The sequence below is a fragment of the Mastigoproctus giganteus genome, chromosome 6 (assembly GCF_048544385.1).
Source record: "Mastigoproctus giganteus isolate SK-2022 chromosome 6, ASM4854438v1, whole genome shotgun sequence".
In the NCBI taxonomy this organism is placed as follows: Eukaryota; Metazoa; Arthropoda; class Arachnida; order Uropygi; family Thelyphonidae; genus Mastigoproctus; species Mastigoproctus giganteus.
Window position 1 is genome coordinate 189,279,711 of NC_143580.1, and position 22,126 is coordinate 189,301,836.

Genomic DNA, 22,126 nt, shown 5'->3' on the forward strand with positions numbered 1-22,126 from the left:
GAAGTTTTGTGATAATGAAAACTTCATACAAAATGCTTTTAAATGTTCATTTGACTGCCCATTATGAAGTTGTCAAAAATCAAATTTAGAATTAAAAATAATAAAAATATATATATATTTTTAATGTAGTAATATTCTCTACCTCCACAATTTTTTGTCATTTGATTCAATTTCATCTTTTGTAAGCCATAAGCTGAAGCTAATGGGTGGTGCAATCTTTTCTGATTTTCAAAGCTATTTTCTTACTGCCATATATTATAAAACATTTTACAGTTACTTGGAAATACTGGTAACATATGGTAGCATCTGTTGGACTATTTGTAAAATATAGAAATATTCAAGTAGTGCTGCCACATGTTATTCTTACATAAATGGGCACATTATTGGAAACAACCTTCAAAATACATACATTTGTGTACTCCAGAGCTCACACATTCATCACAATTTAGCTGAGTGAGCAAGATAAAGGTCATTGCAATAGTGCATGCGCTTTGAGTGGGACATGGTTCATTACTGCTAAACAGTTAATTATTGTATTCATCTCAGACCTGGTGGTTGTGTCAGAGTATAAACAAGAACATTTTGTGTGTGTGCACATGCACTTGCATACTCACAAAAGAGTTAGTGTATATTTCCGATTTTTATAATCAGTTGTATAATCTTATTCTCCCACCCTTTCATATTGAGAGGCCATATGCCAAAGGTCTTGGCTGTACCTGCTCCACAGGAATGTGCCACTATCTATTGTCTTTACAAGTAATATTAGCTGTTTTTATTTTTATAGTGATTTCAAAAAAATCACTGGGGGAGGGATAATCTTTCACCAAGATTTGAGACTGTGGGCTTACACTAGCCAAAACTGAAGAAATTATCTGTAATTTAGACCCAGAATTTGATGCTAAATCAAATAATACATATATAAAAGTAGAAGATTACTGCATTAAAAAAAAAAAAAAAATCAATGAAATTCTTTATTTTTGATAGTCTCTAATAAATAATATTTAAAAGCATTTATATACACCAATTTTATATACTTACAAATTCCTCAAAAATAAAAAATAAAATACTATTCCAGGTGGCTTAAATACTGTTTAGAAACTTCCTTAGGAAAGGATTAAATGGTTACTAGCTTCATTTCAGTATAGAAACAATTGAGCTATTCATGTGATTCTAGTAACAATTTTTTTTTTTTTTTTTTTAAAGAACCTTTTGTCTTTGGTTTTTACATGCTTAATGTAACCCACTGAAGAATCCTTTTGTAAACGTTCTCCATTGAGATGTTTTGAGCTGAATAAGTTTGGGAATACCTGCTAACTTAGACAGCAATGCCAAACCAGGTTTTAGAATTAATATAGCATTTTATTTATTTATTTCGTATGATGTGATCAATACACGGAGGAACCAGTTTTTTCTTGCTTCCTTCGTGTATCGTGGCCGGGATATCCAACCAACCAGTTGGTTCGGCACCATTGTGATGTCCAGCCTGAGGCGGGAATCGAACCCGCGACCTTTGGGTTGCCAGGCAGGCACTTTACCTACCCGGCTAGCCCGGTCGGCAATATAGCATTCACCCTGAACCATGATGTAAGAGCTGTAAGACTTCATTAACTCAGAATAAGTAACAGTTTATTATCACTAACCAAGTAGAAAATTTATGTTCAAGTATTGCAGATATAGGTATATTTAAAAAAAAAAAAAAAAATTCTTTTCTCCTTACAGTAGTATCAAAGATTGTGTAGCTAATGCTGAAGCACCTGTGCAAGGACTCCATTTCTTAATGAACTGAAGTTATAAGAAATATGAAGTATTAAAACAGTGAAAGGGTTGTTGTTTATTAGAACAGGAAGCAGAAATAAAGCTGTATAAGCATAAAATATGAATCTGAATTCAGCAGAACATTAGGAAATGTTTCCAGCATTTGGTGCCAGTAATCCTTGGTACTTTCTTAACAAGGCATAACATTTACAAGAGTAGTTTCTTGCAATTTTAGTCCATTAAGAAATTAAATTTGTTTAGCATAACCTACCGCAACCTTTAAAAAGTAACTTTTATTAAACTCTTTGAAATAATGGACCTATAATTTGTAGAAACTTATATCCACTTTAAAGAGCAACCTTTTTTGGAGGTTTTTTTTTTTTTTTTGTTATTGTACTAGGAGCCACACCAGGAAAACAGCAGTTTCTGAATAGTGCTGTGAAGTCACATCAAACAAAAATAAAATAAGACACCTATCCAGTTGGTGTGGTGGCTGCTGCTATAAATACAATAGTTCGAATGGGATTTGGCATAATTAAAGGTTAGACACATTTGATGACATTAATTTAACATTGAATGGGGATTTGCGAATCTGCAATTCACCCTTGTTAGTCTGTTGAAAGGAGAAAAATGTAATTTATTTACTGGATTAAATTTGAGAACTGATTTATATTTTATATATTTTTTTTTCTATTGGTGTGTTGCAGAATCAAATTTCTGCCCCATATCAAAGTTGTGGAATTTTTTCTTTTAATTAATCTTGTCATTAGGTAAGATTAACCTAATGACAAGTTTTAACTTGAACAGCTAACTCAAATATTACAACTATTAATGTTGTTGTCTGCATTATTCAGTTAATGTTTATAAATCCTTGGCTGAACTTCATTTAGTCTGCACAATGATCAATGTAAGCACCTTTTCAAAATAATTATAAAAGAAAATGATTGTTTGTTTGGAATATTTCTCAACATTGAAGGCCGTAAATGAAGAAAAAAAAAGTTGGTAGTATAATACTAGACCGAAGGTGGCTGTGTAAACTTGAGAGTAATTTGACCAGGGGCTTTTTAGTTTTATGAAAGGGACAAGCAGGAACTACAGTTCATTGTGAAATCTAGAGAATACCTTGTATCCAGATGAATACAAGGTACTTTCTATGAACATATTTATAGTTGTACTGGACATGTTTGGGTAGGATGTGATCAACTGAGGTCCAGATATTAAGGATCAGTTGTAAATATACACTGTCCTATCAAAATATTCAGGCACCCACAGTTGATGACTTACTACTCAAGCAATGTGTTTACTATTACTATAAATAGACTTGGTGTTTGAGGAGACAGTAGTAGGATTATGAATGTAAGGTGCTGAAATCAACAATTAATGGACTTTCAGTGCAGAATGATAATAGGGTGCTACATAAGCATTTGGCCTGTATGTAGCATTTCAACAGCACTGAAGATTCCTAAGTTGTGGATTGGTGATGTCATTTGCAAATAGAAGCAGACTGGTGCTGAAACTCACAAAATGACCCAGAAACTATTGAAACTGACGGAACCTGCCAGGAGAGCTCTGTAAAGAATCTGCTCACAACACAGGTCAACATTATTGCAGCACATGCAGGCGATGCATTAAATGATTGGAACACACAGTCAGCTCCAGTAAATTGCACAGGATGCTGCATGATATGGGTTATCATGGTTGTGCAACCATCCACAAGTCATTAGTCACCCTGAATAATGTCAAGTGCTGTCTTTGTACTTTGGCAGCACATTGGGGAAGGCCCATAACTGTATTAGAAGGACAGCAACCGTGCTCAATGTCATACGTACATTGTGACTAGTTTGAAGCCATAAGCATTGAAAAGTCGGTTTTGCCAGCCCAGAGCCCTAACCTCGAAAGATTGTCCGAAAAAGAGCTTAACTGATCACACTTTGAAGGTGAAATGGTGGAAAATATTAGAGGACATTTACATAAAAAAACTGGTAGAGAGTATTCAACAAAAACGAGAGGCTGTCATAAAGACTAATGGTCTTGGTGCATATTGTTAGCTTTCCTGTAAATAAGGGTTATTTGGATATGTAGGTGCCCAGATAGTGGTAGGCAGTTTTTTTTTTTTTTTTTTTATGAAAAACCCCAAACACGAAAGGTATCAAAACCTATAGTACTTAGTACCATGCATGGGTTGAAGGAGAAATATGGGGGGGGATGTCGGAAACTTTTCTCTAGAGACTAAACATGGGTTTCACCATTTCAAGCCTCCAATAAGCAAAGTGGTGGTATTTCACTGGTTGATGAAAGTCATCTACCACCTACAATATACAAGGACAAGTTGCAGGAAACATACACAGAGAATAGGAACTGTTATTTTTGAAAATATTCCACATTCAGGATCATGTTTTTTATAATTTTATCTTTTTCTGTGTGCATGAGTCTTAACTCATTTATTAGCAAATTGCATCTAGCTTCCCAACTGTCAATGCATTCATGGTATTAGAGTTTTCAATAACTTTAGAAATTAGAAATTTTTTTGCTTATCTGTAGACTTTTCTTTCTGATTCCTGAACATGATGCTAAAAAACTTCAGCCCTTGAAGGTCTGTATTTTGATTTTAAACTGTAAAGAATAGTTTAAAGTACCCTTTTACATCAAAATATGTAATAACAGGTGGTGTTTACTGTAATGTAGATTTTCTCATTTGTATATGTGAGTAGTTAATTCCCACCCCGTCCATAAAATAATGCATTACTCATATGACCTGTGAAGATAATTTTCTCCCCATTTTTGCTTTACTGTGGTCTGGAAGTTGAAATCTAATCTAATCTAATCCAATCCAATCCATCGAAATTTTTGTGTGTAAAAAAAATTACAGCCATGGTTAACTGAATGCGCCAATAGTTTACCGTATGGTTTGCCTTTATAGTCAACATATTCTGTGACTTTAAATTACTGTTTAAATTAGTGTAGCGGCTTGAGTGATATTTCTTTTTGTGTATCTTCTAGTACAGTTGGTTCTCAACCTTTTTTGCCCCATGTGCCCTTTTCACCATATGTCAGAACGTCATCCCCTCCCCCCCCCATTTCCAAGATTGTCAGACTCAAAAGGTGCATTCCAAATAATATGCATATAATATTGAAAATTTTGTTTTTTCTATATTAGTACATATACATTTACTTGGATTATTTTTATGGTGGAGGGAAATATTTATCTTTATTTTAAATTTAATATGTGACATCCAATAAAGTGTGATGTCCTATAGATTATGTAGAATTGTAGTTTATAGAAAGGTCAATATTCCAACAGTTTGAATCTGTCAATCTGTGGTCCCAATCTCTTCCCCTCAAGGGAATTCCCTCCCGGTTGAGAACCTCTGTTCTAGCTCCATCTATATTCTTAAGGTTTGTTCTTGGAGTGTGAAGTTTCTATCCTATTTGAATTTTATTTGAAATGTAAACCCAAGCCTGTTTTGAGCCTTGTATTTCTAATTTGATTGTTGCTTGATGTTTAAATTTGTAAAATACATTAAAAGGGATTTTTTTTTTTTAAATTGGAGTGGGATTATTGATGCCACTTAAGGTGTTTAGGAAAGAACATTTTTAATACCACACACTACTAGAAGTTAGTTTGACTTCAATATTCAAAGAATGTTGAAAAAATTTGTGCAGTATTTAGATTGAAGTAACTAACGTAAAATCATTTAATGACTAGGGTAGCCGTGCTTTGGCTGTGATGTTAGTTAGAAGGGTGTGAAATAGTGCATTCAACACCTTTTTACTTAAGCAAAAAAAAAAAAAAAAAAAAAAACTGTTTGCTCAATATGCCAGTCTCCTAATGGTACCACATTACTTTTTTGTGTGAGACAGCAGCTTCTTACTCTGAGCATAAGAATTATTGATAGGCCTGACGTAGCCGAGTGGTCAGGAGCGAGAGTGCATAGCACGCGTTCCTTGAGTGGACCGGGGTTCAAGCCCGTGACTACTAAATACGATAAATATTTGTATTGACGATTTATTGTAAACTCTACTGACTTGGTTGTCGTGCCGGAGTATAAACAGTATTTTATTATCAAAATTAATATTCAAGCTGGCCTAGTAGAAGTGCATTATATAAAAAAAATGCAGTATTTAGTGTGCTAGTAGCAGTAATAAAATTCACACTAAACTGAAAAGTAGTATTTTTAGTATTATGAAGGGAGGGGTAAGAAGAAGAATTAATCATTTTAAGACAAATAATGTTTAACTTTGAGGCATCTGAAGGGAAATTTTTTTACAACAGTCTTATCTACTGATATATGTATTGAAGACTTGACTGTTAGCAGAATTGGAATGAGATAGAATATTTCAGACAGTAGGCAACATTTTTAGCCAGTTAATTCCCTTAAATTATATAGCAAACATAACTAGTATTTGTACTATTATATCATATGCTGTTAAAAAAAATTTAAAAATTAGACACTTGACTCGTGAAATTTCAGTAGGCTGTAGGGACTCAAACCATAAAAAATAAAAAACATGGAGTTAGGTGCCTAATTTTTAAATAAGTGTATTCATCCCGAGTAATGCCTTTCACATAGTATATCGTGCTATGTTTAGAATCAGATTACAAAGGTGTTTCTCTCTCAGAGAAAATTTTGCAAGTATGTAAAGGTTAAGAAGTGCATTGTGTAACCTGAAATTTTTTTTGTTTGTATGTGTGTAACTCAAATATTCAGTATATCTGAATTTACTTAAATATTCAGTTTTCTTGATATGTCACTTCATAGAAATTCTTCTTCCAACTCAGTTTGTACCATGCATCTATCAAGATCCGAAAGATTGAATGCTGGAAATCTCACCTAGCCTGTTTGAGAACATTTTGTTCAGCTTTACATATTTATTCAAGGAACCAGATCTTGTAAGTAATGGAAATTACAATTGGGAATTTGACATTAGATATGCTCTTGTGTTCATGAATGGAAGAAAGCTGATTAGTAATATTTCTCCCTCCCACCTTTAAGTTTTGCCTGCAGTACAAAGATTCTGATTGTGAATTCTGAAAGATTTGTTAACTTTGGTATTGTTTACATATATATAGATAGATTTGCACATTGTGATGATATAAATCGGTTGTATTATGGAATATCATGTGCAGGCCTGCTCGCAGCTAGTACAAAAGAGATAAGTTAAATAGTTATATGCATTGTGTTGTTTCAGGTCAATTAAGGGGGTGTTTTTTTTTTTTTTTTTTTTTTTGTTAAATTAATTGAACATCTCTATTTTCTGTAATCATGAAAGTAATGGAAATTCAGTTTGTGCTAGCAGTTTGCTTATATGTAATTGCTTCCTGGATCTGTCAGCAAATTGACTTTCCACTGGTGGCTCATTGGCCACTTTGATATAATTTCCCATCTATTTGCTTTGATGTGTGAAGTTATTCTCAGAACTGTCTAGGAATATCTTTATCAAGTTGTACAATTTTTAAAAGCTACCAATGTCCTAGAAATATCAGGTAACCAGCAGATATGTTCTTGTTAGGTAACGCTTACCTATTTCAATCACACTTACTATAACATTGTTCCATTATTGTCCTTTGCAACTGAAAGGCAATTTCTTGATGACACTAACAGAATAGAGCAAGTCATTTTCATAGAACATTTTTTTTTTTTCCCAACGTAACAGGTACCTTGGAAACAATTGCACTCCTTGACACTTTTGTTGCTGACTTATCCAGTGACCTTTTTGAACTGGGGTTGAGTCAATCTGGATCGAAAAAGGCAAGATATTTTTGAGTTTTCTTCTCACCATGACTGAATTAATCAGCCCCTTATGGAAGTTTCTTGACAAAAATATCTATTTTCTTCTGTCAAATTGGAAGAAATAGTTCTAAAAGTGGAGTGGTTTCCTCTCCAAGTAGATTAAAAATCCGAAGCTACATATTTGAGGAAGAAGTGAACGTGTTCGATTTGTTTATCATTGCAACTGTTCTCCAGTGACGGAAAAGGGGTTCCCACATCATAAGTGTGAAATGCTGAGTTTCAGCTTTAAACTCAGTTTCAATAAATCGCACACAACTTTTAAAGATTAACGAATAACCTTTTATAAATGTTTTCTGGTGTATAGAAAAATTTAGTGCATGCAATTTTGCAACTTCTTCAAACTTTTGACTAAATAAACTTTTCAAAAACCCAAATAAGAGTAAACTACAGTTTCCTTAATTAAAACTACAGGCTGCTTAATTAAAACTAAATATCACTAGGGTTTTAAAAAAAAAAAAGACTTCCAGAAAATGTTTTTTTTTTTTTTTTTTAAACAATAACAATAAAATCGGGAAAATGGGTAATAATGAATAAAGGTTTTGATAGTTTAAATTCAGTTCTTGAGTTTCAGGACCACTAAAGAATTGAGTGATTTATCAAATAAACAAAAGCAAATTTTTGTACAGAAATAGGTGCTTAATAAAACTGTTCTTTCAACATATATAGACGTTGACCTTATAGAGAGAGCTTTGTTAAGTCACTAGTTTTTTAAACACTACAAATTCCTATTCATCATTTGATTTTCTGTGTTTGGCTTTTTCAGACCACTCATTGATGCATTGATTGCTTCATTCTCTTTTAAAGAAAGCTCAGGTTCTTCATTCAAATTTGGCTCATTTTTCAATCCCAAGTCTTGATAAAGTTGACTTAAAAGCTTAGAAACCAGTGATAAAATTGCTTTTTATGGAATATTTTTAGGATGAAATAAACACAGCAATTGAATCAAATTTTATTTTCATGATCTTTCAATTAAGTTTTAAAGTTATGAAACAATTTTCTGCTCTTATCAGATCCAATTTGTGTCATTTTTTTTTTTCAAAAAAATTTATAACACCTTGAGCAGCAAAAATATATCATTGCAACTAAGCTTCAACAGCATGCACACAAAGGGGGTTTTTAGATTTGATAATATTTTCAAAATGCATTTAATTCTTTTGAAGTGTCGAGTACATGAGTTTTTAAAACATCATAAATTTATCTAATATTGGCTCGATTGACCATCTTGTTTTGACCTCTAATGCATCCTCAATTTCATTTCTTAAAATGAACTTTATTTTAAAGGCAACTGCTTTTAACAGGTGATGCTGGAAAGAATTTGATTTTTCTTACCATATTTAAATTTATGAACTTTTAAATTGCTGTCAACTTCAGTGTAATCAAGATTACCAAAAACCTCTTCATCACACTTATCCTAATAATCTTTGTCTTCGTTACTTATCTCTTCCGTACTGCGTTAAATTTGGATAGTTTTGCTTTTTATAAAATGTATCACAAGCAGCCAGATGAATACTGTAATATATACCTATTTGAGGTCCAGCTGGCATTCTTGTCCATATTTTTACATAATTTGGAGCCCATCATGTGTTATTCCAACTATATTATTTTTAAAGCTCAATCCAAAACTAATGATATATAAGAATTCGTTCATTTGTGGAACAAGTTCCTACAACACAAACTAAACCAAGATTAAAACATAAGTCAATTTCTCCATGAATGTTGATGTTAGCATTAGTTTGAGGCATATGATGCAAGAAAGCAAACTTTATATAGCCTCAGCCAAAAAAAAAAAAACTTCTCATTTCACCCATCCAGTCACTCCAAATGTTTGTCTAGTTCAGCCTTAAATTTATTTAAACTATCAAACTTCTACAACAACAGATGGAAGTCTGTTCCAGCAATCAACTACCCACTGGCTAAAGGCAGACTTCTGCACATCTATTCTACAACTGTCTTTCCTCAATTTGAATCTGTCCCCTCAGGTTCTTAATCTCAGCAAGCAGAACTATCCATCAGTTTAGTAAACTTCTGTCCTCCCCTTCCTTACAGAATTCTTAATGTGTGAATGTAGATGCAAAATACTCACTCAGTTGTCAGCTTTCTGAGCAGGATCATCAACAGTTGAACCACCAACATCAAGTGGACCAATCTGATTTATCCCCATTTTTCTAGAGTTTACATAAGTAAAGAAGTCTGTTGTTTTTCTTTGCATCCTTTGCCAAAGGTTTCTTGTAATCTGCCTTTGCTTGCCTAACCTCCTTTGTGACTTGATTATGGACTAGCTTATATCTGCCATAGGATTCTGTGTCACCTGATAATTTATATGCATCCCATGTATTTTTTCTCTCATCCATTTAGGCTTAATCCTTGAACAGTATTTCTTAGTTGATATGAAAAGCCTAGTAGCTTCCCATTTAGAATTTGCTGTTTTTAATGTCATCAGTTGCACTGCATAGAATTTAAAAACTGTCTGAGGCCACTGTAGTCACCTTTCCGAAAACAAAAACCCTTTTCTTTACCCTTGATGGTAGATACATCTTTAATTAAATCCCACATCAGTACACTGATCACTGCTGATAACCAGATCAAGAGTATTACCCTCTCTCTGGTTGTCTCTCGAACATGCAGCTGCAGAAAACAATCGTCCAATAAATCCCCAAAAGTGTTGCTAGCATGCAAGCAACCAACCCACAGGTTCCAGTCAATATCTGGAAAGTTAAAATCCCCCATTACAAGACATTCTGATTTACTGGCCCACTCTATTTCTCTTCGTAATTGTTCGTTGTACTCATCAGAGTCATTAGGCCTATAACACACTCCTACTCTCATTTTCCCTTTCCCAGTGCTTATGTTACGCCAAACTGATTCAACATTGCACTATCCGCCCACATCAGTTGGATGCACTTTCACAGAATTTGTATTTCTTAACTAACAGCATAACCCCTCCTCCCTTTCTACCCTGTCTATCATTTCTATACATATTGTACTCCCCAAATTACAGTTCTGCCCTACTTATATGTTCAGATACCAGTGATATCTCAAACTTGTCCATTCATCTAATGTAATGCCTGAATGTTTCTGTGATTTAATTTTTTGTCTCATTCTTTATATATGATATTCATTACATCACTTTTATTTTTTGGAAAATGTTGATTAGGAAACCTGTCAGCTATTGATTGGTGAATACATATGAATCTTGTTATAGCTCTTATTGATAAACTGAATGCATGCCATTTTTGCAATGACAGTTCTCATTGTATCTTGCTGGAAATATTCATTTAGTTTTTTGATTGCTAAAGGTTCTGGAATTTCTGTAACTTTTTTTTTTTTTTTTTTTGCATTGATGTTCCGAATGCTTCGTAGGTTATTCAGCATTGTATCTGTGGATCCTTTAGAATTAGTAGTTATCCTCGCAAATTATGCATTTGGCTTTTGATTTTGCTCTTAATTTATTGAAATACTTCCAAACACCCTTTTATTGACATTTTCTGGAGAAAAAGAAGTGTTTTTATAATTTTTAATTTCATAAATAAGATTGGTTACTGTGTACAGAATTAAGTTAGTAAATACTGTCTAATTAAATTAAATTAGACAGTATTTATTGATAAATAATATAAAAAAAATTGTGAATACTTGCATTGTTTTATTTTTTAGGTTACGATGACATATTACAAATACACTAACCAATTAAATATCAACTTAATATTTTATATATAGATATTTCAGACCTGGTTTCCTTATTTAATTTTAAATTATAATAAATTGCAATTTTAATGAAAGCCTTGACCATTTAATCATTTGCCAAACGAACAATTATTTTCAGAATTTTCTTTATGCAGTTAGTGCACTTTCACACTAGGTGGGGTGTGATGATGCAGAATCTGAGATTACAAATTAATAATTAAATAGAAAACAAATTAAGCATATTTGATATAATATACATATTATATCATTTTATAAACCGAAAACCACATTTTTACGGTTCGGATTTTTCTGATTCGTATTTGGTCCTTGAGGTTATCATAGACATTCTCTCAGGTTCGACAAGCTATACGTACCTGGTTGTCTAAAATACTGATGGAACTGATATTCAGTTCACACGCAAGAAGTGTACTGAATTTGAGCAGAATCTGATCATTGTGTGATAGCCAACTCCTCTACTTCACAGTGGTGGAACTGTGTAATCCTATGTATACCCCATTGGAACATTGTATAATGGAAGTGATCACCCAGATACAAACCAACGTAAGCAGCGGTCGGGGTGTGGCCTCCACACCATGAAGAGAAATTCCACTCCCCTGTGTTGCCAGTTAATACTAGGTAGTTGATGTCTCAAAGTATCCAGCCGCATTTTCTTATTATTGAATACATCACGAACAATCAAACTAATAGAACAAACTTATCTGCAAAAAGAACTAAATCTCCCAAATACATCTCACGTATCTGAGAGATTATGAGAGCTTCCTTGGACTCAGGGGAGGTACCCACAGACTGGAGATGTGCAAATTTCATCCCAATTCACAAAGGAGGATCAAAGGCTGACACAAGTAATTATAGACCTGTGAGTTTAACTTCTGTACCAGGAAAATTAATGGAGGCACTAGTTAAAGAAGCACTGCAGGATCATTTAGACAAGACTTCGGCTATAGCTCGGACACAGCATGGTTTTGTTAAGGGAAAGTCTTGCCTGGCCAATTTGATTGGATACTATGATGCAGTCACAAAGGAACTGGATGCAGGGAATAACTTTGATATTATATACTTGGATCTTAGAAAGGCTTTTGATACTGTTGCACATGGAAGACTGCTGCACAAATTGGAGCAGTGTGACATTGGAGACAAATTGCTGCTGTGGATAAAGGGGTGGCTGAGGGGGAGAAGACAGAGTGGCAATCAATGGACACTGTTTGTCGTGGACTAATGTTATTAGTGGATTCCTTCAGGGCTCAGTGTTGGGTCCATTATTGTTTTCTGTATTTATAAATGATATTGATGATGGTATATCAAGCTTAATGTCGAAGTTTTCAGACGATACAAAGGTAGGCAGGGTTGTCAAGGACACTACTGACACTATGCTGCTGCAACAGGATCTGGAAAGGTTGAGCAGATGGGCTGAGAGGTGGCAAATGAAGTTTAACATTGACAAATGTAAAGTACTACACATGGGAAACAGCAACCCCAGAGCAACGTATCAACTCTGTGGTACTACACTGACAGTGGTAGAGAATGAAAGGGACCTGGGGGTGGTTGTGCAGGCAGATATGAAGTTCTCTGAGCAGTGCAGACAGGTTGCAAGAGTAGCTCATGGTGTATTGTCAATGATATATAGGAATTTTTCTAGCAGGGATAAGGAGGTGATTATTCCCTTGTATAAGGCAATGGTCAGGCCACACCTAGAGTACTGTATACAGGTCTGGAGGCCTCATTTCAAGAAGGATGTAGAGCTGCTGGAAAGAGTACAGAGAAGGGCAACAAGATTAGTGAATGGAACAAAGGGTTGCTCTTACGAAGAAAGGCTTAAGTTTTGCAAATTACAGTGTCTGGAGACTAGGCACCAGTGAGGTAAATCTGATAGAGGTGGTATAAAGCCTTGAATGGTTTGAGCATGCTCAATGCTGATGGGATTCTTCCTCTCGCTCAGAATAATCACCTGAGAGGGCATAAATTCAAATTGAGGAAAGACAGATGTAGGATAGACGTGCAGAAATTTGCGTTTAGCCAGTGGGTGGGTGGGTGGGTTGGTTGGTTGGTGGAACAGACTTCCGTCCCTTGTCGTGGAAGTTGATAGCCTAAATAAGTTTAAGGCTCAGCTGGACAGGTATTTTGAACGAACAGAGGGGTGAAGTGGAAGTGGTTTTTTTTTTTTTTGGCTGATGCTGCATAAGCTTGCTTTCTTGCATCAAATGCCTCTACTAATGCTAATCTGCATGGTTTCAGTGATGTCCTTTTCTGTTTACAGTTTGCCAAACTCCACATACATTTTCTGACAGAATCTCAATTATTGGTTGATTCAAGCCCTTCTTATCTCAGTTGTGTTAATTATTTGTTGTATGATTCTTTTCACTTTGAAGGTGAAACTTTTGCATATCTGCTTGATATTCCCTATCAGAGATTTAATAATTTGGAATCTCCTCTTTTCAATCTTCTGGCATAAAATCTCTCTACTACATTGTCAAACTCATTTGTTACCTCTATCATTCTCCCAACTCCGCTAATTTTTTTTTATGAAAACCCCAAGCATGAAAGGTATCAAAACGTATAGTACTTAGTACTGTGCGTGGGTTGAAGAAGTATTGGGGGTGGGTGGGGGGTGATGCTGGAAACTTTGCTCTAAAGACTAAACACTTCAAGCCTTCAATAAGCAAAGTGGTGGTATTGCACCGGTTGATGAGAGCCATCTACCACTTCAAACTCTAACTTCCTTTCTTTGAAACTTGTCTTTCTCCAGTCAAACTTTACTGGCAGGGACATAATTTTCCTTGGCGATTTTAATGTTCACAAACTCCAGCTGGCTTTCATCTTCTAGTCACATGCACCCATCTGGTTGATATGATTAGTGTTTTCAAATTACTAATGACCTTGCATCAATCATTCATTTACCTACCGCAATACAAGGCAATCCTAACCACACAGCCAACGTCTGATTGTTTTTGAGGAAATAAAAAAAAAAAAAAAAATCCTAACTATACACAGTCAAGATGAGTAGTTCTTTGAGCACCTCCGATCACAACTTGGTGGTGGTCTCTTCTCCATTGGAGCATTTCTCTTGTGGCCAATCTCAACATGGTGTTTGGCATTACAAGCATGCCGAAAATGATTTGTGAGATTTCTTGGTCGGATTACTCTTTAAAATATCCTCATGTCACCATTTGCTCATATAATGTAAGTGAAATTATTTTTGTAGGGATGAAATCCTTTATTTCAAACTCCACCTTAAAATCACATCCTTTATCTAAACCCTTGGTTTTCTAATGTGCTAAGGCTAGTCAAGATAAGAATGATGCATTTGCAGTCAGTTTGCCTCAAAATCTCCAGGTTTATTTTCTGCCTACTTCACAGCTTGCAAAATTGTAAAGCAGTTATTAATCAGTCGAAACTAGGTTTCGAACAGGCTAAGAGTAGAAACTTGATTCTTGTCCAGATGGTAGCCTAGCATTCTTGCCAAAGCTGTTGGCTGTAAATTTTGCCCATCTCTGTTCCCACTTGTGTTAAAACCAAATGGTTCTATTGCCACTTCAGCCACGGATAAAGCTGACCTGCTAGCATCCCTATCTTTTCTTCTAATTCTTGTGTGGACGATCTTGTTAAACCATCTCTTACCATTCTCAGCACACTCCATTCATGTCCTCTGTTATTTTCTGTCAAAAGGATCAGAAGAATTTTTGAACAGTCTTGATACCAAGAAAGTTCCAGGTCCTAATGGTTATTTCTCTGCTTGTTCTCAAAACCTGTGCTACAGAGCTTTCTCCTGTTCTGTGTTGCCTTTTTCACTTTCTTATTCCACAGGTGTTTTCCCTTTTTGCTTTGAAATTTGCTAATATCCAGCCAGTTCCTGAAAAAGGGTGACATCCTTCCCATCCAATTATCGTCTCATTTCCTTTACTTCTACTGTTTCAAAAGTAAGGGTAACCAAGAACTCGGAAATTATCTAGAAGCCTTCCATCCATCCATCCATCCATCCAGTCAGTGATTGCCATTATGGATTCTATCAGTGTCATTTCACTGGTGATATAATGTTCTGTGGACAAATTCAGTGGAAAAATTTGGTGAAACTCAAATTACATGTTTCAAACTGGCCATTGACATTTCAGTGGTCCAGTTTGAGAAACCTTACCATGCATAAGCAGTTTCAACTTCTCAGATATCCACTACCAATTCCTTAAATGCTGAACTCCAGTTAATTGCCCAGTGGAGCAAAGATAGTTTATTTCAGTCCTGTCGAAGTTCATTGTCTCTCCACTCTGTCTCATGGACATTCTCTTTCTGGTTTCTGCCTTTTTTTTATAGATACTTCCGTGGGCAGTGTTCTTCTGAATTGTCTTCTTTAATTCTTGCTCTCTCTTCCAAACCAGTCCAATCACTTGCGACATCAATATATATATATATATTTTTTTTAACAAAACAACAACACTGACATTACAATATTTATTTTATTTTAAAATTACTAATCAAATTATTTGCTAAATATTTTTTGGACCTTGGGGAATTTATTTCTTCAACTAGCTTAGCAGTCATCGTGTTAAAGGTAGGATGAGGTGGTTAGCTGTTGGGTAAACTCTTTGTGCTAAAATAACCACCGATGATCCTACAAACTCACTAATCTGGCACCCCACAGATCCCAATGCAGTCGGATTAGTGACAGTCGACCTGTACCTTCTCAATATCATTGATAAATACACAAAACAACAATGGGCCCAACACCGAACCCTGAGGGACACCAATAATAACATTAGTACCCATTGACCACCACTCTGTCTTCTCCCACTCAACCATCCTTTTATCCATTGTAGCAACTTGCCCTTAATGCCATACTGCTCCAATTTGTACAGTAGTCTTCCATGTGCAACAGATAAGCTTTCCTGAAATCCAAGTATATGATATCAAAATTATTTTTTGCATCCAGTTCCTTTGTGATCACATCATAGTATCCAATCAAATTGGTTAGACAAGACTTCTCCTTGTCAAACCCATGCTCTGTCTGAATTATTGCTGCAGTCTTGTCTAAATGATCCTGCAATGCTTCTTTAACCAGTGACTCCATTATTTTCCCTGGAACAGAAGTCAAACTAACAGGTCTGTAATTGCTTGGCACTCTTTGATCCCTCCCTTTGTGAATTAGAGATACATTTGCATATCTCCAGTCCATGGGGAGTTCCCCTGAGTCCAAGGATGCTCTCATAATTATGGCTAAGGGTTTGCTTACTTCCTTTGCTGTCTCCTTTAATATAATTGGATAGATATCCCGTGCACCCAGGTGCCTTTCATATGTTTAACTCTAACAATTTCTCCTCCACTTTGCTCTCAGTTATTACAGAATCATTCAACTCCCCATCAGAGTGATAAACATCTGGCCCTCTACTCGTGTGAATGTAGATGCAAAATACTCATTTAGTTCAGCAGCTATGTGGAATGATGTACAGTCAAACCATTGATATCAAGTGGACCAATCCTTTTAGAGTTTATATAAGTAAAGAAGTCTTTGCTATTTTTCTTTGCATAATTTATTAAAGGTTTTTCATAATCTGACTTTGCTTGCCTAACCTCCTTTGTGACTTGATTACAGACTAGCTTGTACCTACCATAGACTTCTGTGTCTCCTGACAATTTATGTGAATACCCATGCGTTTTTCTTCTGTCATGAGTGTCGTTAGTTCATCTTACATCTATTTGGGCTTGAAATCTAGAGTAATATTTCTTAGTTGGAACAAAAAGCCTAGTAGCATTCAAGATCACTTTCTTGAATGCTTCCCATTTAGAATTTGCTGTTGTTAACATCATCAGTTGGTCCCATTGTATAGAACCTAAAAAATCTCTGAGACCACTGTAGAAAGCAAAAATCCTTCCCTTTACCCCTAAATGCAATAAGATAAGAGTTTCCTACCCATTTATAATAGATTGCACTAACAGAAAAATCAAACTGGAACGTGAAATTGTTTTTGTTTTATGGTAGTGACCTCCAGAAATGTGGTTTAAAAAAAATCACAAAGACTTTCAAAATTGATTCTTATAACGGAACATATGATAACAATGAAAGTGTAGTGCAGTTTCCATTATAAAAATGGCCTTTTAGAGAGATAAATAGCTTAGTTATATAGTGAAAATTTCAACTTCTGAGGTCTTGGAGCAAATTACCAAAATACAAAAAAAACCGTTATTGGGTTCACATTACGATATCTTCACAATACCTCCATTTATTCATATGGGATGCAAAATACGTTGCCACGATTTTTTTAAGTTTGCACCGGCCTGCAGAAACTTACGTAAAGTCGAATTTCCATAAGTCGAGTATTGCGTTAGTTGGGGAGTGGCTTAAAAGCAGATTGGTGTCTGATAGTGAAATAAATTATAGTCGACAGCAAGCCTAAAATTTTACTTAGGCATTTGCTTCAGTGCTTGAATAAACATAGAGACTGTTTGTGTTGTAGATGTTCCTTTATAACTGAATTTTATTATGTTTCAGTTTAGCTGCTTAACAGTGTAATTTGCGAAAGCCTATTTTCAAGAGAAAATCAGAGCTTTCAGCTTTGTTTATTGAACCATGTGTTAGTTCGGTGGGGCAAGTATAGGCTAATTTAATGACTGTGGTATTAAAATTGCTTGCTCACCTCTGCTAAAAGCTGCAGAGATTTCTTGCAACAAGGTGAGCTTAGTAAGTTTAAAGTAATTTTTTTTTGTATATCTGGTGCTTTTTTTTATTTGATTATTTTTTTCATTAAAAAAAGTCATTCTTTATGGCTTTGTAAAATATCATACTTTTCATGTCAACACATTGAATGCTGAGCAGCTTTGTAGTTACCAAGTTACTCAGCATCAGTAGTAATGTATAAACCTTTTTATTCTGGAATACTTAAGACCACAGTCCAGTAAACATGCTTTTCTGTACAGCTTCATCTGCTGTGAAGCTTGCTGCTTTATATACCAAATTTTTTTCCCGTCATGTGTTGTTCACTAAAAAATAAAAAAAAAAACAATCTACAGTATGTATTCTGCCATAATAATCAATTAGTTTAGGTGTAAATATAACAAAAGTGTAATAACTTTTTACTCTAATCTTAATGCGGGAAATGTAATGCCGGTCACAATTTTCCGTTTTTCTTTTACGTAGAAGCTGTTTTTTTCTTCATTGATTGGAGGTCATAATTGGGATTCAAGCAAAAAGGTGAGTAAAAAGGGCAAATTTTAAACTTTTCACTGCTTCAGAAATTCAGATGAGAGTCGTTCAGTATACGTTAGTAATAGTTAAGTAGAGGAGGCTGGTGTTTGCATGAAATGTTAATTTCAAGGAACCCACTTTGATGGGGTTGGGGAATATTTCTGAATCTATGCCATGCAAAATGGGATGCTTGTATATGCTATGTTTAATTTGGTAGTATACATTTAATAATTAAGATTATTTTGTTAAGCAGGCAATTGTGTTTGTATCGAACTAAATGTTTGTTTTCTCTAAATACCTAAGGATTAGCACTGATTGTAATTTTTTTTCCCCTTTAACCTACACCCAAGTGTCACTCAGTACTCGTTTTCTCTTGCAATTTTTGTATACCATACATTTAATCTCATCCTCTGATATACATCAGTATTATTTTTTTAAAAAAAAAGCATGGCTACCTTCAAATGCTAGAAGAATGCAATATTATGTGCGTGCTATTTTACCGTGCTTAATTTTAAAATGACACTTTTTGGCCATTAAAATAAGCAAAATGCAGATTATTATAAACTTATTTCAGAGGACTGGAAAATATAACTGCACAAGTTGAAATTTTGGAAAGACAATATCTAGACATGCAGAAATGAGACTGATGAAACAGTACCAAAAAAGTGACACTGGCATGAAGTTTTTTTTTTTTTTCCCTGCCATACAAGTTTATATAGATCTGGTGTTAATAAGATTGTTAGAAGTTTTGAAATTGCATTTTAAGTTGCATGCAGAATTTAGTTAGGAATATTTGCAGGCCATCTTGAGTTTGCCAGGTTTGGTTTCTTTATCTGTTTCCTAGATAAGCTGTCCTTGAGATAATCATACAGCCATCAGTCCCATAGTATGAGATTCAGTAAATTAGGCAGCCAAGCAGCTGGGAAATAAGAAATTATATTCATTGGTAACTGTCACTTCACAAGCAGTATACTATTTCAAAGTGTCCAAGAAAGACAAAATTAGTTGGTAAACCTGCATTATACAATGATACTCAATGTCATTTGAGGAACTTCCCATCCCAAGTAGCCACCTGGACCTTTGCCCATGTGCGATTTCAGTTCTCATTGTGTTCTTGAGAACTCTAGCCATCTGGTAGATTAGTAAAAATCATAACAAAAAACCAACTGGTCAACTCAAAGTGACAAAAACAAGTAAAATCAAAATCGACATTTTGCCTCGTGGTAGGGGATGGACCCATTACGCCTCACTCCACGAGGAAGTAGGTCGCTACTGTCTTGGCGTCACCCTGCGTAAGAAAACTGAATTCACAACTTCAGCAAATCTGCTGTAATTATCTCTCAATAAAAATAATTCCTCCAACACGGAGAATGAGAGAGCAACAAGCCCCTCGCTCCAATGTCGCTGGTAAGTCCGTATACAGTGGACACTACAATATGATGTGGAGGCCGGTCTCTGGCTCTCTGCAAGCACATAAATCCAAGGAGGTCCAATTGGTACAGCCTCGACATCAATGTCCAGTGAGAACACAAGTTGCGAGCCCAAACGGAGCCAGGAATGTTGTCCCTGACTCTGTCTAAACAGAAGGCATAAAGGTGGCCATAAAAGTATCTGAAGACTTTCTCAGAATTGATTCTGCCATATGTTCTCTGATTCATCATCGATACACCTCTGCTCAAATGTAAAATTGAGTGGAGGCATATCAAATAAAGTGAAATAGAATTTCACAGACAGCATGGAATGGTTCTGTCTGACAATTATGGGTACTTACACTGCCATTGAGCTAGACTTTCACTTCTGTACAATCTGGGTATTGCCCATTGTAATTTTAGCTCTGTGTGATTAACATTTTGAGTTTACAGGCCTCCAGAGTGACAGTGTAATTATTTACCCTTCTGTATGTTTTAATTTCACGAAAAACATCCTGGATTTTTATTAAATATTTACAGGCTGTCTATGAAGTATTCACCTGATTATGAAGCTAGATTAAAATTTTATTGTAATAGGTATCTAAAAATGGTTTTCTGCAGTATCAAAGCAACTCAGAGTTTTTCTTGTCATGCATTTGACAGCTTTTACCTCAGCAAGCATTGAAATGGGAATTCCCAGAAAGATTCACCTATTAAACAATCAATGGGGGTGACAATTGACAGGGTTTCAAGAAACCAGCATTATGCTGTACCAGAAAGGAGCAGGTAGGTCTAGTGTATCTGCAAATAAAGTTTGAAATTCAGGAAGTGTTTTCCTGAAGTCCTACAAAATCTATCCACTGGGCAACCTGCAGCTGCAAATATCACGAGCAACATTGCACAGGGTTGGTTCACAAGAGATTGAAACTTTATGCTTACAAAGTGCAAATTGTCTAAGAAATTATCACAAGTGGAATTTAATTTGCTCTTCACATTCTCAGCTGTATAGATGAAGATGATCACTTTCTGTGAGATGTTTTCAGCGATGAAGGGATGTTCCATCTAAAGGTGACAATTTTTGCATACAGGGATCTGAAAATTGTCACCTCTGATGTGAGCACAAATGTAATAGTCATAAGGTTAATGTGCGGTTGTGCACTGTCCTTCAGCCGAGTGATTGGGCCATTTTTCTTATGCTTGAATTGTATGCTGTATCCCCAGCTGGAAGATATGCAGCCACATGTGTTCTATTAGCATGATAGGGCACCACTGTCACACTGTAGCTTGCATGTGCACTATTTCCTCAAAAATTGGCTGGGATGGCTGCTGCATTCTCCAGATATCACACCAATTGATTTCTTTGTGTGGAGCTATGTAAAGGACAGGATGTATGCAAAAAAAAGCTAACAACGTCACAGAATTAAAAGACTGGATTTGAACAGGCAGTGACTTTTCTCAAGAGATGCTTCCAAACACTTGGAATGAAATCAGCTATCGTTTTGATGTTCTGTGTGCTATCAAAGGTGCCTGTGTGGAGATTTACCGAAGTGCAGTTGTGTGATAAGAAATTGAGTAAAAATTCTTTTGAGTTTTTTGCAGCAAACTGTGTTACAATACCTGCTATAATAATAAAAATTTATTTGAGCTTCATAATCAGGTGGATAATTTGTCGACACCTTGTACTGTATTACAGTTTTTGCTAATAATTTAACTTTTACTTAATTCAAGGCAGTTGAACTCCTGACTTTGGTGGCACAGTTTAATGTTTAGTTACTGTAATGCCCTTTAAAAGCAACTTCACTCCAGGTTTGTTTCTTCTGTGAATTTTTTTTTTTTTTTTTTGCAGAATTGAACTAGACTTTCTAATTTTGGCTAACTAGTACACTGTAGCTTCATTTACCGTGAAGGATATAATTAAATAAAAGAGTAAATAGCTTTGATAAACTCTATTCCATTCCCTATAATACATTGGATATTATATGGAAAGGATAAACTTCAATAAAATACACTATGGCATGTTAAATAATACACTTGTTTTCTACCTGCAAAAGTGATTCAGTTACATTAGAAAAAAAATGTTAAAACTAGTTACTGTGTTTTGCAGTTCTTTTCTGTAATATCTGGAGATAGTATAATCATGGTATCAGTTATCTGCTCACTCTTGGAATAACATTTTCCATCCATGCTAATATTACCTCCAAGAGCCCCTCCATCCAAGCTGTGTTTATGGGTTTCCAAATTGAAGCATAATGCAGTTTGATTATAACTATCCACTATTTAAAGATATTTTATCACAAATA

At 35.1% G+C, this 22,126-nt stretch overlaps 1 protein-coding gene across 1 annotated transcript in view; it reads left to right on the plus strand.

Annotated features, from left to right (window-relative positions):
- LOC150084829 (uncharacterized) overlaps positions 1 to 22,126 on the plus strand; it is a 97,781-nt gene that overhangs the window by 9,670 nt on the left and 65,985 nt on the right. Inside the window, exon 2 of the mRNA XM_090376365.1 lies at positions 6,536 to 6,646. Within this exon, the coding sequence (XP_090232491.1) occupies positions 6,536 to 6,646 (111 nt within the window). The remainder of the gene's footprint in view (positions 1 to 6,535; positions 6,647 to 22,126) is intronic.